Here is an 18,521-nt window from a genome sequence, read left to right on the forward strand (position 1 = left end):
TCCCCAAAACATTCCACACAGGCTATACTGGCAAAACATTTTATCAATTGCTTGTTTTGTATCATGGTAACAAACAAAAAGGAAATTATGAAGCACTTCTGATTTAGCCCAGAATAAATACACTGGCAACCTGTTTCTCCCTGGAAAACGGGAATTGAGACTGCCACAATATTAATGTTAGAGCAAAGAATTTATCTTTCCATTTAACAAAAAAATGAAGCTAAACAAATCTTGCATTAATGAAAGCAAGAAACAGCAAATGCTGAATATACATATAAAAAGAGGACAGCTTTCTTTGCTCTTTAACATCAAAGTTTAGTAGAAGCCACCAAGCTTGAGACACATGAGCAGCTAGCTTACTGCATCATTTCAGGCAAACAATGTAATTAAAGTACACTTGCATCAACTCAGCACAGTTGATAAAATAAGCTGTTCCTTAAATAAAAACAAGAGTAGAATATGTTGAATACTTTACATCTTTCCTCATTATGCACAAACTCATCTTTCAGACCTCCCCTTATCATGTACAAGCACATCAGCACCATATTATCAGTTCTCCTACAAATATAACGAACACACTGATAAAGATGCAGGTAACTAAAAACAAGCCTAAAGCTATTCAGCAGCCTACTCTTGATTGAAGACCCATCATAAAATGCTCCAGATTCAGAAAATCCCCTCCCTAAAAAAACCCAACACTTAGCATACATAGAGCATTAAGAAAAAATTTTTCTTCCTAGAACTTTAGAAAAAATGACTAAGTAGCTTAGGGTGACATAAAAAAACCCAAAGAAAATAATGAAAAAGATACTTCAAAAAATACCTGATTATCCTCTTTCTAAAAACAGAAAAAACAACAATATAGTAACCAACCTAAGAAAAACTCTACATAGCCCACACTGCAAGCTTATATACACTTAGAGTAATTTGGTCCAAAGCCAAGGCACTGATTAACAGGAGGGGCACACCAGTTAAAAGCAGCACTTAATAACAGGAGGGACGCACCAGTTAAAAGTAGCACTGATTAACAGGAGGGATGCACTAGTTAAAAGCAGCACTGATTAACAGGAGGGATGCACCAGTTAAAAGCAAGCAGGAGAAAAACTCAAATTAAGTTGCTTGAAAAAGAGACTATTTAGGTCATGTTATGATTTTACAAGTTTTAAAGAGATGAGTGATGTGTTGTCATAGTTTAACATATAATAAAAGTTGATTAAAGCTACTGATTTTTCAAGCAGTAAACTATTGCTAAGGTTGTTACTATGTGTGACTTTTTTTATATCCTATTAAATGGTTGATAAAAACTTAGTCTTATTATAAGACGAACAGTTCATTTACAGGTAATCGATGTAGACTAATAATTAGTAGAATAGGGAGGAAGAATATAAGTATGGATATTGTTTTATTAGCATGCAGCACATAAAAAGTAGCATGTTCTATATAAATATTCAACTTTTGTTTCCTGGTTTATATATTTTGGATTTTACATTAGGTGTTTTGAGATTGTTAAGAAGATCTGAAATAAAAAAAAGCATTCACAGCTGGCAATGAAACTCTAGGCTATTTGAATATCTCTTTTTATTCTTCTATTGAATAAAATATTTTTTTTGAAGTGTGACAAGAATATGCCTAGTTACTCAAGCAATAAAAACTTTTTGGCAGAACAGCACAAAAAAGTCTTACTACCAGATTAGCTATCCAGGTTGGTTTTCAAACACTGTGTTAAAAAAAAAAAAAAAAAAAAAGCTGTTTTCTGGAAATATTCTGGTTCTGTTTCTTCTTAGATAAGTAGTCATAATTTCAAGTTTATGCTGTTGTAATAAAATGAGTGCTGAACACTCACTAAGAATCAATCAAGGCTGACTGCTTATGTTTTAGTCTAATGGTTTTAGTGTGGCAGATTTTTTTACTTTGCTTTTGGATTACCTTTAGCAATGAATAACAAAGTTTGAGTAGTAACGATTGCAAAGAATAAAAACATCGTTTCATACAGAAGTAATTTATCATGTGTAAAGCAAAGTCTCTAAACTTTTAAAAAAAAAAAAAAATGGAGAGGGATTTGCATGTGTCTTGTTTCCCTAATAGATGACTTACATTGTTTTCAGGTTTCTTCATAAAAGCTCTTTTTACCATATAAATGCAATTCAGTGTACTAAGCTTTTATTGGAAAAAAACAACCAAACAAACTGTAAAACCACCAAGACCTCATGAATCCTAAGTTCAGTCGCACACTATACTTAAAAACATATTATATATTGCTTTGAATCAGTCTGCAAAGCCCAGTGGCAATGTTTACTCCCTTTTTCTGAGTTAAGTCCTATTCTTTTTGGTTTTTTTTCCTCTGGTGGCAGGAAAAATTTCTGGTACCAAGTGACCCATTAGTTGAAGTACAGAAGTACAACCTAAGCCATACATGTGGGAAGCATGTTTTGTAACATGCTTTGAGTACAGGTAAAGGCTTGGAAGTCTAAAAAGCCCAGAGGCTGATTAATTTGTTTTTCTGTGATTGCTACGGATGAACAGAGTTTAATCACCAAATAAAACTGGGAATGTGCTGGTAGTCTACAAGAGCTGAGGCTTCTACGTTGGTTATGTGCGCTTAGCTCTCCATCTAGTGGGAAGTTGCTGGTTTTAGCTCCTGCACTAGGGCAGGCCCTGACTGAAGGGGTAAGGATACCCAGGCCAGCAGTGCAGCGTGGTCTCAGTGGGGTTGCCACTGCCCTGTTCACATGTTCTGTTAGCTGATTACCAAAGGTCATCTTGGTTTTGAGGCTACAGTTGCCCACTTGGGTTTCTCCTCTCAGAAATGGTTCATTAGATCTGTTTATTGCTTTCCAGAAGTCACTCCTGGCCCACAGGGAGAAAAGATACTCCACAAAGAAGCTGTGAACGCACCCTGCTATAGCTTTTTAGAACTGTCTTCTCCTGTAAGTAGCAGAGTGAAGCAGCACATGCTCTAAATTGGAATGTATATGAATGGCATACATAGCACACCTCAATCTGCAAAGGGCATGCTCCCAAGAGAAGAGCTCTGTGCAGAAATCACTGTGACTTCAATATATAAAAAAAACAAACCCAAAAAACTGTAAGACAAGTAAGAAGAAAACCACAGGCTCCAGACTAATAGTGACTAAGTCCACATTTCTCTTGAAGGGAGAGAAAATTCTCATCCACTACCACTGTGAACAAGTTACAAGTAATTTCACTTGAAACTACGTGGTCAAAATACTCTTCAGCCTTGAAAAGCAACACCATTTTGCTCTTCCTTTTCTGATGCTGTTGGACCAAGACATGCAAGGATACACGCATAGTGAAAAATAACATTATAATTGGGTCTAAACTCACTTGACAGTTTCTGAGTAGTAGTAGCAAGGTGCCTTGAAATAAGATACCTCTTTATGAGTCTAGACAAGTGTAGTAAGTATAGCAACTGTGCATGCTCTCTATTTTCTTTCCTGTATTGAAGAATTTGATAGCAAGTACTTGCTGCTGTAAAATCATTTGAAAAAGCAGTGATGTGCTGTCACCCTGAGCTTGACATCCTGAAGCCTTGTGAATTCCTTTCTTGAGGGATGTTTGCCTTGTCAACCAACTCAGTTTTGTTTCTGTAAGCAGTTAAAGAATTTAAAAGTATGAAGTTGCTTGGATCCAAAGTATGCAGCTAGATACGCGACTGAGTGAATGGAGTTTCCAACAGAATAAAGCATAAAAGCCTCTGAAGATACCAATGTTTGTCATGGTTTTTAAACATCGACAGCAGAAATGGGGGAAAAAAGTAGCTAAGTCTATTAAAATTCTGTGAATGCCAATATCACTGTATGTTTCACTTTGTTTTTAAAAAGAGAAAGTTACATGAGATGTTTACTAAAAGTTACATAAGATATTTACCAATAGCAAATATAAAATTTTCAGGCTGGTATCTTTCACATGTCAGTTCCAGTAGGAGGCAAATCTTTGTTGTTTGTTTTTGTTTGGGAAATGGTGGCTTCCTCTACAACCGTTGCTTTCATATTTAGAGGGTTCTGAAATTGTTTTTTTTCTCCCAGATCAGAACAGTGAAATGAGTGAAATCTTGGCAATGAATATTTTGTTGCAATAGGGCTAACGTTTCGTTACTGCAAACCCACAAATTCATCTCCTTGTAGGATTCACCAGGTAACAGCTTGTGCAGTCAACTTAAGGATTTGGGGTTAAGTAACATAACTTTCATGGGTCACTGAAGTATTATTCCAGGGCAAAAGAGAACATAAATGAAGTCAAAACATCAGTGATAATTTCTGGATAAGCCAGGCAAACAATGAACCTGCTCTAAAGAAATGAGACAGGATGCCCGATCCTCTGTAGAACAGCTGTTAACCAAGGTTACGCTGCAAATCTCAAGCTGTACTGTTAGGACTAGTTATAGGAGTAAATTTACCACATCACTTGAAGTTTCTATTTAACTAATAAGCAAGTCCCTGCATTTCAATGAACTGATCAAAAGCCTAATCACAAATTTTTGAATGGTGTATTTTTTTCTGCTGATACTAGATTACTACTTGAGTAATTACTAATTACAAACTGTGTATCTAACTGTCTTACATGGTCTACATAAATGTTTTGACACTAGTTGCCTTTAAACTAATTGGGAGAGTTCAGAGAAAAAAAGGTCATCTGGAAATAAGGAACCAATGAATAGCCAAAGCCAGCTCCGAGTTCTGACACTGCTGACTTGGAAAAAGCAGTACAGCAAAGATCTGTACAGTGCACTCAGAACTTGCTTGTGGTCAGCCTGGCTTTTACTGCCATCTACTGAAATAAGAGCATCTCTCCCATAGCCAATAAATTACTTATATTTGCCATGTTACAGGGTAATGCAGGAGGCTATATAGTAAGACAGATGACTCTTGTGGGTATTGGAGGTGAGCATCCAGAGTGCCAGACACCAACCCTAGTAGACAGAGACCCTTATACTAGACTATGTCAGCCCACACTGAAGGACAACAGCCACCCAACCTCTATGTGTAATGAGGATCTGGAAAATCTTCCACCTCTGCTCTTTTATAGTAAACTTGTCAAGAGGTGAGCAGTTCCTTCCTGCTCCCACAGCTGCTCTGTCACCACTCCCCCTCCCAGAGAAACTAAAGGATGCTACCAACCAGGAGCCATAATAACTTACTTGGCCAGTTATTTTGGGACTCGGAAATATCACCTGCCAGGTTGACAGAAGTCCATCCTACTTATGGATGAACCACGCTTCACTAGGCTCCTGGCTTTTTTAAAGCACTACAAATATAAATGCATAAACACAATTTAAAAAAAAAGGGGGGGGGGGGGGGCAAAACAAAAATGAAGGCATTGTGGATTAAGCCAAAACCTTTGACTTGAGAAGACATCAGCATCCTCCAGATTTTGAGACAAAAAGACTAGGATGAACGTAGACTGAAAACTAATTAATAGTATTATTACTTGACTGAAATGAAAAAGGAGCTAAGGTAATTCACACCAACGCTGGAATTACAACTTGAATGAGATCACCTCAGACTAAAACATCACCTCTGGACAGGCACAGCTATTGATGAAACTCTGCCTTGGCTCTCCATTACCAGAAGAGCTCTCTGTGAAAAATTCTCCAGCAAATCACACAATAAAACTCGTATATCTGGCAGACACAACTCCAGAATGATGAATATCAGAAGGGCCACTTTGATACTCTATTGCTGTGCTTAAGCATTTCAAGTTAGTCCTGCTTATCACATGACACGCTTACCTAGTCCTTGTATCTCATTATGTAAGTAAACTGCGCAGTATTCTCCAGCCACTCCAGTTGCAGAAGGTGTTTAATCTTTTGTAGTGCAGAATCCCTACTTGTCAAAGTCTCTCGTTACACCTCCAGTTCCAAAAAACCACTATGGATACTTTTGTAAAATTACACTATGGATACTTTTGTAAAATTACCAATTCATGCTGACCTAGAAAATAAAACAAAAAGCATGCTTGGTTTACCTTATTTGGCATGTGCTATGTTCTCATCACTTACCGTATCATTGCAACAAGCTCTCTTGGGAACACCGGTCTTTACTCCATCTCTCAGCACAGATAATTCTGTGCCCTGCTGCACCAATGCAGAAGAAGGGTCAGTATTTCCTTCAGGTAAGATGTAAGACTTGCATTTTATAAACACAGAAGGAAAAAAAGCTGGTTTTGATTTAACATTTTCAGGGACCGAAACCGACAATTCCAAAAATTCAACTTATTTCTAATTACTGCTTAAGAGGAAAAAAACCCAACAGGTCTCTGCAACACTTAAACCAAGTCGCTCATTCCAGCCTTTATTAGAATAATTACAACTAAAAGAAACATGGCACTTGTATTTTCACAGCAGGACAAGCATCATAGGACATAATGGGCTACAAAGCTATAGCGATGCAGGGGAAAAAAAATAAAATTAAATAAACCAAAACCAAAGCTTGCCGCAGACCTTACAGCTTCTTCTACGTGGAAACCACAGCTTTCAGACAGCAGAGTGCAATGCAGAGGCAGCAACAGCATCATTCTATGCTCAGAGAACTGAGGGACTGTCACACCAAACACGGTATCACTTAATTGTCTCCTAAGCCAGACTGAAAGCAGAAGGTGCGGAAATGAAGGTGGGTTATTCCTTTGGTTCACAGTCCTACTCAGTTCCCTTCTTCCAGCACAGCAGGCAGTTGATTGCCTCCATTCAGACAATGGCTGCACAGTCACTGAGCCATCTGGGCCTCCATTGCCTGCGCTGTCCATTCTGGGGCTGTCTGACTTATCTTCTCCAGCAGGTTGTTAACCTGGAAACACAGTGACTGAATCTGCTTGTCCCAAGTTGGCAAAGCTTCACGGGCTGAAAAAAAAAACAACCCAAAAACCAACCCATAGAAAACAAAGTAAATCTTAACAATTCCCTTGCCTTTTCAACTGCAACCTTTTTTTCTGCCACTGCCCTCACCTACCTCACAGAGGAAGCCTTCCTTGAACTACATCGTGCTTGTTTCTGAATTCAAAAGCTACAACGATTTTGGCTGTCTGTTACAAGCCTAACTCCTGCATTGCAAAGTAGAACTGAACAGAGAACTTCCTGGTGGACCTGTTCCTACAAGGAGACTGATGGAATAAATTCACACTTCCCTGTGAGTAAAAGAATGCATAGTAGGGAGGATGGGTGAAGTGTGGTCTTCCATTAAGGCAAACTCTGCCACCTCCTGGCCACAGCAACACACCACAAACTCACTTCAGACAAGATATTAAACTGAATTTCCTTACCCTCTAAGCAGCAACTCAAAAAGCTCACCTGAATGGTGCTAAAAAAACCAAACTACTGTGGTTGAACTTACTCTCAAAATGAACAATTCCGTCAATCTGATCAATGAATCCATTCATGCGACCCTCGGTTATCATCTGAGAAGCTATCTTTTCTGCCTGAAATAATGAAAAGAGGTTAGAAACTTCTTCCATTCCGAAAGAAGTTAAAAATGATTAAGACTTAATAGTCCTTATGGGTTTTTCAACATCTTCACACATTGCAGGAGCGAACCTACAGGCAACACTAATTATGAAATGATTAGCATACTATCAGTGGCATCTAACTCCACTATTGTTCGTTCCATATTATGTACCTTTCCTTCTCATAAGATGTGCTAGTTATTTAACCGTCCTCATAATATGGAATAATTAATTATTTTGTAATATTGAACTAATTCTCCTAATATTTACCATAGCTATTTTCTTACGTCTCTGATGCTCCTTGTTTTCACAAAAGATGTAGAAAACTGATACCTTAGCTGCAGGGATCTCTAGCAATGCTCCAAGCTCTTCAAAAGTAATGTTGTTGTAAAGTTTGCTCGCAGATAGTAAGTTGTGTTCAATAACAGCTCTGTCCAGGATACTGGAGCCTTAAGGGTTAGATGAGAAAAAAAAAATCCATTACTATAGGATTGAAATACTTGATTTATATTGTAGAGCAGATGGAAAATGCTTTTTTCCCCCCAAGGGTTACATGTGCAGAATGTCCAGAGGCATCTGCGGCACGTGGTTGATTTTAAGACAGGTAGCTTAAACCCTTTTACTTAATTTCTAGAACAATCAAGTGGAGTCCTTCATTTTGCTACAAGAGTCAACATCTGAATTGAGGGAGTTTGACCTCCTGTGATCAGTTCCTAGCTTGCCAAATAGAAAGACCATTGTTTTTTCTTTTATTCATTACAGTTCTTAGGGGTACAACTAACCTCTCTCTTACTATGCTTGTACAGTGATAAACCTTCATCTAATTTCTCTTTTTAACAATTCAGCTCATTTGCCCCTTAACCTCTAGCTGAAGATAAGGACATTATTAAATACCAACTAACCTGCGTTCTTTAACTTATATGGACAAACAGTACAGGTTATAAATAAACAACAAATTGACCCAAGGAAAGGACTGCAGCTTATTGTTAGAAAGTACCTTTAACCAGTTTTCACTTCTGTGATTACACAGTTGTTTATTTGTCCTTAATCAATAAGTATGTTCACTAGGATCCACTTCAATATTCTTCCAATCTAGAAAATTGAGACCAGTGTGTTTAGGATTCCAGTGAAGTCATTACTTCACATTATTTCTCACTCTTCAGAGGTTCCAGGAAGAACAGAGCTAATAAGACGTCAGCGAGATGGATGAGAAAACAATTTGGAGGCAGTGTGAGGTCCAAGTCATCCCTCTCACTATTTGTCATCTTCCTGTCAAGTCAGGAAGTAGTTCAAATAAATTTATCATCTGCACAGACCGTTTATGGCCTACACACGTCATGTGTTTTTAGGCATCCTATTTATAACAGTGCTTAGAACTGGAGAAGCTCAAAAGGACGGAGACTCAAACTATGAGGCAAGGTTAGAAATACCGGGAGTTGGTCAGTGAGGAGGACTGTACATGGACAGAAAACCAAGATTTTTACAAGTTATCTTCTAGAAGAGTATTTCAAAACCTTAACAGCCAATCAGAAAGACAAACTATGGCTAAGAAGCTTTGCTATTAAACTATATTCAGGAGGGTAACATGCTGGGAGATTTTAAAATAAATTTTAAAATAATCATATAAGCAATACTAAATTCTTTTCCATCTCATTTCTTGACTGCATTGGGCAAGTCTAACTGCTGTGAATGAACACCTAGCATTATGAGGCTTCAGAGAAATATGTACCATCAGCTGTAGTTGCTTTCTGGTGAGGCATTAGCATAGCTGCAAACTCTTGCAGTTGATTTCCACGGATAATTCTGTCAAGATACATTTTCTCCAAGATCCCATAGGCTGCAAGCTGCTGGCATCTCTCATCCTTGAAGAGTGTAGCAAGCATGCGAGAACGCTGCTGTCCTAGGAGAGTCAAGAAGAATTCTCATAAATCATCACCAAGGCATTGAGTATTTAAAGGTAAACAACAGAAAGTTATCGTCTCTTTTTCTCAATACATGCAATTAACCAACAAAGCTATACCAAAGAAGGAACTAGATTGTGTTCAGTTCCAAAACACTGTTTGCCACTGACTATCTTTTGCATCTTCAGCCAAGATGCCACCTTATCATTGGCAAAGACATAGAATTAATCCAACTCTGAGTTAACAGTATGCCAACAGGTAATTTTGACACCGTGTTCAAAATTTTGGATCCCTCCCCACAAGTTCAACAAGGCCAAGTGAGGTTCAACAAGGCCAAGTGCCGGGTCCTGCACTTTGGACACAACAATCCCATGCAGCACTACAGGCTTGGGGAAGAGTGGCTGGAAAGCTGCCCAGCAGAAAAAGACCTGGGGGTGCTGGTTGACAGCTGGCTGAATATGGCCAGCAGTGTGCCCAGGTGGCCAAGGCAGCCAATGCCATCCTGGCCTCTATCAGAAATAGTGAGGCCACCAGGAGCAGGGAAGTGATTGTTCCCTTGTATTCGGCACTGGTGAGGCCACACCTTGAATACTGTGTTCAGTTTTGGGCCCCTCACTACAAGAAAGACATTGAGGTGCTGGAGTGTGTCCAGAGAAGGGCAACCAAGCTGGTGAAGGGCCTGGAGCACAAATCTTATGAGGAGCAGCTGAGGGAACTGGGGCTGTTTAGTCTGGAGAAAAGGAGGCTGAGGGGAGACCTTCTCGCTCTCTACAACTACCTGAAAGGAGGTTGTAGTGAGGTGGGTGGGTGCTGGTCTCTTCTGTCAGGTGGCTGGAGATAGGACGAGAGGAAATGTCCTCAAGTTGTGGCAGGGGAGGTTTAGATTGGATATTAGGAAAAATTTCCTCACTGAAAGGGTTGTCAGTTATGGAACAGCCTGCCCAGGGAAGCGGTTGAGTCATCATCCCTGGAGGTATTCAAAAAGTGCGTAAACAAGGCACTCCAGAACATGGTTTAGTGGGCATGGCTGATGGTTGGACTTGATGATCTTAAAGGTCTTTTCCAACCTAAATGATTCTATGATTCTAAGTAACACACAAGCTGACTTGCTTCAGGGGATATGAAATACGCGTGTTGAGTCTTTTACACAAAAACGTAATGTGTATTTTACCTGCTGATGCCAAAATAGTACAATGCAAAGCATGCTTCAATGCCTCCAGTCGCTCTGTTTCATGTACTATGCTCTTATAGGAGAGCTCATTGTATCTTTGGGCAGCCTCAATGAACTTTCTTCTGTAATCAAGGACTCGAGCATAGCAAACCTAGAAAGAAAGTATGTGTCAGAAAAAGAAAACTAACAGAGGTGGCTGCATAAAATAGGTGTGCATAAATTGCCACATTTATCAAGTGACAGCTCCCATAAATATTGCTCTACTGCATCCTAAGGAAATTTGTGTCTTAGAACAATTAGTTTGACTTGTAAAGCCCTTGCTAAAGCATCATGGAAAGCAATTGTAAGGGCATTTCCCAGCACTATTCACATGTTAAACATTTCAAATGTCTAAATGCCAGAAACTAAGTAAATGAAATATTGTGCAGCTGATATTGTACTTATGTAAGTTTCCCCTTCACCATTGACATTGACAGCTAGCACTGAGGTAGCAATTTATGTCTCAAGTGTTTGCTTTTCCCTTTCAGTGCTGTAACAGTATCTGATATTTCTTCTCTCCCATCCTTTGTGCTTTTCTAATGCTTACAGAAAATATTTACACTTCCAACTGAGGGCACGCTTTAAAACATAGCACAGGGGGGAGAAAAAAAGAACAGGGAAAACCAACAAACCAAAACCACCACACCCTGAATTACAGCTCATGGCACATCTGCTTTGTGTTGTAGAATTTTAAACACCACCGCATTTGATTGGTACTGTCACACTGTAGTTATCACTGCTCATCCCAGTTACTAAAGTGGTTTGAGAAATTAAGTGTATGAACTATGTACACAGTAAACCCACAAATAAGCAGAAAGGTCTGCAGTTACTTTACTACTTGAGACTTAAAGCTACTTTTATGGATGGGACTTAGTATTTAATTACTGGGAGGGGAAAGGGAAGGGGGGGACTTCCATTGTCCCTAATATTGGATGTGATTCCCCCCCGCCCTTAGACTTACAGACAAAGGTGGAGGCAATATTTTCAACAATATTTCAGATGTTTTGAAGCCTAAGTTTTATTTTCAATCAGTAAAGCTGGCATTTAAGGAACCTTTACAGACTTATCTCCAAACCATAAGGAATGAGCTGATTAATTATTGCTAAGATGTGGCTCTGAAGCTCCCAAAACCATTTTGAAGCTTTTCTCTTTGTCTCTTTTTTCATTATGAAAGTTTTAGTGGCACTGCATAAGAACATCTCAATGTGGAATTGTCACCTTTTTAAAAGAGAAAGCAATGAAGCAAGTCAGACAACCTTATAATGGATTTGCAGCTGTTCATTAGTTGATTCATTCTGAAGCAGGGAAGCTCGATTAATATAAGCTTCTGCTTGAACTGGGTCATCATCCTCCAGATACAGCCTGGCAATTTTCAGGTAGGTCTCCAGTTTATAATCTACATTGTATTGTCTGTAGAGAAACAGAAAAGCAAGTGCTCAGAGTTGCTCCACAACTACCCTTGCTCTCAGCTGTTCTAAACATATATTATGATTCTTAAGCACTTGGCAACGTTTGCTTTACCCTGCTTTCTTCTTCCCTAACACCAAAATTAGTGCTCTCTGTTCAAGGTAAGGAAATTTGACATGAATGCCAGTATAGAACTGGCTCCTGCAAACACCAGTAGAAATAATGCTGTCCAGCAAGACACAAATGTACACTCTAATAATCTGGTTTTATTGGATTGGAAGTTTGTCATAAGTGGTGTGCCACTTGAGTTAAGAAGCAAATTTGCAGTGGAATAAATAGGTGCTAAATGGGCAAAACCTACAGCAATTCCTTCTACATGCATACAGAGAAAGAGGATAGAAAGGACAGCTGGAGGAAAGTAACAGCAAAGGTTCTAGACTTAAAAAAAACAAAAACACAAACCCACAAACAAACAAAACCCCAGAAAAAACCTCAACTCTATTTGTTAATATCCAATTTCAAACTATGTCCTCATTTTGAACTGTAAAGGCAAACACGTGGAAGAACTGCTACCTTTCAAGAATCTTTCAATAACCTTAGAAGCATTGTTGTAAAATACTATCAAAAAAGCTGTTTATCAACAAGACTAATAAATAGTGCAAAACTTCTTGTGCAGTGTTTTGATCCACTACACTGTTTACTGTAACGTACAGACATCAAGCTATACTTTTGTCATCTGGCAGTAGTTCTGGCTTGAACTACTGAAACTCCGGAAAAATATGCAACCCCCAAACTCTCACTCGCTGGTCTCATTGAGTACAAAGGCAGCAAGTATATTTAACAACACAGAATTGTGTCTAGGATAGTACTTACTTTTGCCCTGTTTCCAAAGGGATCCCCACCAATACTTGCGCTGCATTTCTCCAGTCTTCTTCTTTCTCATAGATTGATGCAAGATGTTGCCTTATTGAAGCGACCTAAACAATAATAAAATCAATAGCAAACACTGTAGAAGTTGAATGGTTCTGTATTAACTTTCACAGTATTTATTCTTGTTCATGAATCCCCTCAAACGATACCCCAGATTCACAGACACAGCAACATACATGCACTCAACTCTTTCCACGCAAGGAGTCCTGTGTGGGACTCCTGGATCAAGCTTTAATACCAAGCTTTTTAAATTTGAGTGCTGATTTTAAGCATTTCCACTTAAGCTTGTGACAAGATAAAAGGAGTTTATCTTCAGGGAGCAACAAAGCCTTTTATAAAGCTTTTAAAAAGACGAAACAAGGCTTTCGAGTTGAAACGGGAACACCAAGATTCACAAGCCATTTATTGCAGCTATACCTCGTATCACATCTTGAGATATGAATGAGGTGAACTATGATTAGATCCTATGCAGAAACTTCTACTTTGTAGAGCAGCTGTCATCAGGTAAAATATCAGTGCTTACAATCTGGGTTTTATAAGCAGAAGTGTGGGTAAAAAAAATAAATCACCTGATGTCTTGGATTTAATTTATGCATAATCATAAAATATAGGCAAGCATGTTCAGTTAAGACTTATAGAGTAAAAGCTGCTTAAAAAGACAAAGGATAAAGAGAAGCAAATATAAATCATGGCAGAAACTGCCTTGATTCTCTTCTCAAATAAAAATAAAGGCTTTTTATATAAACATCTTCCATAAGAACTCTTATCACCATCTCAGATGATGGTGAATACTCATACAACAAACCCAAGAACTGAACTGAAAAAGAACTGCAGCACATTCAGTAGTTAACTAGAATTGGGATTTCAAGAAAACATTTTCTTCTGGTAAAATGATTATGGCTAAAATACACACACAGAGAGATATTTATTTTGAAACAAAAGCTATTTGTCAGGATGCTTGTCTTTACATCACCTGCCTGTTCCATTAGTTGGGTAAAATGCAAGACAATGAGTACCAGTCTGTCTCTTGACAGTACCTCCAGTAGCTCAATTATTGTTTCATTGTAAGAAGCCATTTTCTGGTAGCAGAGGAATTACATGCCCAGCGTCCTGATGAAAAAACAAAGTCTGTATTCTCTGCACAGTCCTAAATACTCTCTCCATTTAGCTCGGGTTTTGCAAGTACAGGAATGCAAAACTGGACTCTAAGTAGGAATATCTGTTTTGAACAGCTTTTTTAAAGACTTAAAATAGTCAGCAGATAAGGGAAAAAAACCCAAAGCCAAGCCCACAAACCAAAAACCCCTCATCATTGATCTCTCACCTGCTCTTCAAATGAAATTACTCTAGGCTGTATCTTTTCCAAGGTGAAGTGGTAAATTTCTTTGGCCGTGCTGTCAGGAAGACTTGGAAGATGGGTACAGAAATCTGTCAGTAGCTGACGCGAGATCACTAGACTGACATTCTCGTTCACCACTGGTTCAGAGACGCATGGAAGAAAAATACAACATGGATGCAATGCCTGTCAGTGCCTTCATGGTAAGTGATCATTTGCTTTTATCTTAAATTTGAATATTTCAAGTTTTTAAATCTGTATCCAAATGAAAGGGGGTTTTTTCTTTGTTTTTAAAAGTTTTTTTTTTTTTCTCTCAGAAACAGCTTGTTTACACTAGAGGTCACCAGAGTTCTAACCCCTGACATAATAATGAATTTCTCACTTTGATTTATCGTTTAGAAAGATGTTTCATTCTGAATCACTGTTCTCAGTTGCTGAAACATCTTGGACAAAGCAAACCTTTAGATTAAATTTCACTAAGTTTATTCTAAACTTAAAAAAATTACAACAGGTATAACTTATAGAGTATTCAATAAGCCAAACATCCAATACAACACAAAAAACTCCTAACCATTTCTTCTTGACAGTTTTTCAAACTAGCTTGAGATGAGGGAAGAAGAGAGTTGTTAGTTTAAATACCGCTTGGCATCCAGCATCAATTTTAGCATTCAAGAGAGACTATTTTATGTTTTAACCTTCCAACACTGTCACTCTGACAGGTTGGAAAGTTACAACAACTCCCTTAACTTCTGAATGTGGCGATGATGGTTCCTCTTCTAGTTGTGTTTGAGATCCAATAGGACCAAAATATCAGGTAGTTACATAGCATTATGTAGAGCTAACAAATATGCAATTCCACAGACCTCTGGCCTTCACTCAGTGTGCAACCGATTATACCAGACACACTTACTTGCTTCTACAAAAGCTTTCAAAGCTTCAAGTTGTTCTACACCCGACAGCTGAATGGCTTTTTCCAATATTTGACGGTATCTGTCCACAGATTAAAAAAAAAAAAAAAAAAAAAAAAAAATCACTCATAGGGCACATTTTTTCACTAACAAGTTGTTTCTTTGCTTATTTTCTATGTCAGAGCCCTACTTTTGCTTATATTTTCTATACCTTTGAGGTAGCCATTTTCCAAAGTGTTTGTGCTCACATGTCAGGAACATTCACCTGGAATTGGTATCTGGCTCTTTTTAAATCCCAGGACTAGATTCTCAGATAACACAGCTCATCATTTTGTTATCTGTGAATACACACGCAATTTTGAAGGTTAAAAAAAAAAAATCACGTCCCTAGGATAGTGCACAGAAAAAGTAACGAAAACTATATCGCTCATGGATTAAAATGTAAAAAGTTAGTCAAATGTTCAAAATGCCATATTTTATGAGAAGGAGAAACAGCGTTGGGAGTGGGAGGTAAATAGTATGTTACAGCCACTTGACGTGAGCACAGACACAGACAATTCTTAAGTGTTTATTCTTGCAAAAATAGCAACTCCAGTTTTCAAGCTTCATAAAGCTAAATAAACTTTGCCTGGGCCATAACCTCAGTGTGTGCAATACTGGTGAAGTACTACCTTCACGCTGAAGCCACTTTTTGAAGGGAGCATTTCCAAGTTTTTACATAAGACATCTAGAAGTGAAGCAGTTCCTCTATAAAATAAGCAACTGGACTGGGACTCGAATAATTTCATGTGACTGATCGACATTTGACTGAACCCTCGGGGGAGAGAAAATCTATGTGACACATAGCACTGTGAGTAGCTCAAACCCTAAGGTTTGCCATTCAAAACACCCACCCAACGAAAGTAATAATAATGGCGTTACTGACACATCTACAGCAGCCGAGGAAAATAAAATTCCCCGACCTATCAATTTCACGCAGACGAAGGGCAGGGCAGCCGAACTCTGAGGGGCGGCGGGCAGACACGAGGGAGCAACGGCGAAGGGGTAAGGCCCCGCGCGGAAGCCTGCACTAGGACAGGACACCACCAGCACAGAGCAAGCCGTCGTTGGAAACGAAAAATAAATAAAAAATGACAGAATCATGAAGTGAAATCTTTCTTTCTTTCTTCTTTTTATTTAAAGAAGCGCGGCCGTTGGACAAGAGCCGCCTCGCCCGCCCAGGGCCCGGCAGCCCCCCCACCCCCCCCACGGCCGTAACCCCGAACAGCCGTTCACCCGCCTCGCCCCGTCATGGGGAGGCCGGCGCCGGCACTCACTTGCCCGCCAGGTCCTTGTGAGAGCCGCTGGAGTTCATCAGCTGCGCCAGGTCCTGCCTCACCGCGGCCGCCATCTTCACCGACCCGCCGCCGCCGTCCCCTTCGCGCGCCGCAGACCTCCTCCTACCATAGAGCCGCGCCGCCGGCAGGCTAGAGGGGCCGCCGCGCGGCGGAGTCACGTGGCAGGGAGCGTCCGCGCGGGCAGAGCCCGGCCGCGGGGATAAAGCCGGGGCGGGCCACACACCTCCGCCTCCTCCCGGGGCCGCAGGGCGGCACGTACAGAGATATATACGTGTATAATCGCGCGTCGGTGGCCTCGACGCGGGGCAAGGCTGTGTCTTCCTCGAGTGGCGTACGCGGCCCCGGAAGCGGGCGGCTCGGCACGGGCGGGGCGGGCCCGGAAGCGTGGGGCGGGGCGGCGCGCGCGCGCGCGCGCGGGGCGCTGCGCCGGCGGTTGCCAGGGCGGCGCGGCGCAGTATTATGGGATGCGGCGGGGGAATGGCGCGGGGCGCGTGATTTTGAACAAACACGGCGGCTTCGTCGCGGGCGCTGCCGCCGCCGCTGCCGCCGGGCGCGGTAGCGGAGGGGAGGGGGGGCGGGGCCGGGCCGGCGGCGGCGCGAGGCGCGGAGGGCGTGCGGCGACGGCGGCGAGAGGCATCGGTAGCGGCGGCGGAGGAGGAGGAGGAGGCGGAGGAGGAAGAGCGCCCGCCCGCCCGGTGAGTGCGAGGGGCGGGAAAGCGGCGGCGGCGGCGGGAGGACGAAAAAGGGGGTGCGGGCACGGCCCCGCTGGCGGGGAGGGAGTGGCGGAGCGCTGACAGCCGCCTCCCGCCGGGAAGGTACAGGCCCGGCCCCCGCCGGACGCGCTCCCCGCGGCGGGGCGGGCTCCCGGGCGGCCCCGCCGACCTCTCCGGGCTGGCGGGGACAGCCGTCCCGGTCGTCCCTCTGCCGCGGGGGATGCCCTCTCAGCGGGTCTCGTCACCGCTGCTCGCTGAGACCGGTTGCACCCAAAGCTGCCGCGAAGCGGTGGGGTTAAAACGGCGGCGGGGGGCCGGCGGCGAGGCTTCCTTCTCGGGCTGGGGATGTGTGCGGGACCCGCCGCCGCCGCCCCCTTCCCTGCCGGTCCGGAAGCAGTTGGGGTTTGGCGGCGGGGCAGCGGGGGGGCGGGGGGGGGACGCCCCGCGCGCGGTGGCGAGGCGGGGCGGGGCGCCCGGGCGGCGCGGCGGGGGCAGGTGCGGCGGGGGCGGGCCGTGGGGGGCGGTGGTGACGGGGTGAAAATGGCGGATCTTTCGAAATACGGCGGCGGCCGCTGACGGAGCCCGGCGGCTCCCGGCCGCCCCCGCGCCGCCCGCCGATGAGGTGAGGCCCCGCGGGGGGGGGGGGGGGGCGCGCGCAGGGGTAACGGCCGCGGGGTGGGGGCGGCCGTCGCCGGCGTCGCGCGATGCCAACGGTCGCGGCCGCCGGGGCTCGCCTCGATGGGCCTGGGGTCGGGGGGGGGCCCGGCTCTTCTGGCCCACGGGACACTGCATCGGGCGGTGGGGAGCACGCGGGGCCGGGCCCGGGGCTGTGGCGGCGGCGGGAGGCGGTGGCGGCCGGCTTAGGCCCGGGGACGCTGTCCTCGCCAAACTTGCTGGCGTGGGCCGCCGGTGGGGACCGGGCTGCCCCCTCAGGGCCTGCCGGGACCTCGCCGGACATGGTCCTGGGTGAGGACGTCCCGCCTTTGTCTGCGGGGGTGCTTGCTGGAGCTCTGCTTTGCAGGGTGGGGTGCGGTGAAAACGGTGTGGGGTGTTTTCCACACTTCCCGCGAGCGAGGGCATACCTGTGCCTTCAGCACGCTGCTGCGCGGCCACGGACAGCCTCTGAGTTCCAAGTGAATTTAGCTGGACCATCTTTCGGGATAGTCCCAGCTTCAATCTTCATTGCTCTTGCATGTTAAGAGGTGTATTGACGGTCAGAATCTGTTATTAATTATTTGTGGCCTTGACTTTGAAGCACGTCGTGTACTAATTATGTAACATTTGGTATGGAGGTTTTGAGTTCTGGAAAGCACTGTTGGCATTG

The 18,521-nt window shown here is 42.8% G+C and overlaps 2 protein-coding genes across 5 annotated transcripts in view; one reads left to right on the plus strand and one right to left on the minus strand.

Annotated features, from left to right (window-relative positions):
- Positions 1–6,280: 6,280 nt before the first annotated feature.
- Positions 6,281–16,789, minus strand: COPS4 (COP9 signalosome subunit 4). 3 transcript variants are annotated; one of them, XM_069781718.1, is made up of 11 exons: positions 16,464–16,789; positions 15,359–15,485; positions 15,150–15,229; positions 14,228–14,379; positions 12,847–12,950; positions 11,823–11,976; positions 10,528–10,678; positions 9,185–9,355; positions 7,789–7,904; positions 7,347–7,431; positions 6,281–6,856 (listed from the first exon to the last, which is right to left on the minus strand). In XM_069781718.1, the coding sequence occupies exons 2-11, from the start codon at positions 15,406–15,408 to the stop codon at positions 6,723–6,725; spliced, it is 1,197 nt and encodes a 398-aa protein (XP_069637819.1). In that variant the 5' UTR covers positions 15,409–15,485; positions 16,464–16,789; the 3' UTR covers positions 6,281–6,722. The 3 variants fall into 3 exon arrangements, with proteins under 3 accessions (XP_069637819.1, XP_069637813.1, XP_069637830.1); XM_069781712.1 differs by lacking the exon at positions 15,359–15,485 and having other exon boundaries at positions 16,464–16,787; XM_069781729.1 differs by lacking the exon at positions 15,359–15,485 and having other exon boundaries at positions 16,468–16,786.
- An 82-nt stretch (positions 16,790–16,871) lies between these two features.
- The window catches only part of LIN54 (lin-54 DREAM MuvB core complex component), a 40,974-nt gene continuing 39,324 nt past the window's right edge, over positions 16,872–18,521 (plus strand). Inside the window, exon 1 of one of the 2 annotated variants that reach the window (XM_069781682.1) lies at positions 16,872–17,179. The gene's annotated coding sequence lies outside the window, so the exon portion shown is untranslated. Of the gene's footprint in view, positions 17,180–17,707; positions 17,820–18,521 lie in introns of those variants that run through there. The other variant, XM_069781691.1, reaches the window with a different exon arrangement.

Source organism: Haliaeetus albicilla, chromosome 1 (genome assembly GCF_947461875.1).
Source record: "Haliaeetus albicilla chromosome 1, bHalAlb1.1, whole genome shotgun sequence".
NCBI classification, from domain to species: domain Eukaryota; kingdom Metazoa; phylum Chordata; class Aves; order Accipitriformes; family Accipitridae; genus Haliaeetus; species Haliaeetus albicilla.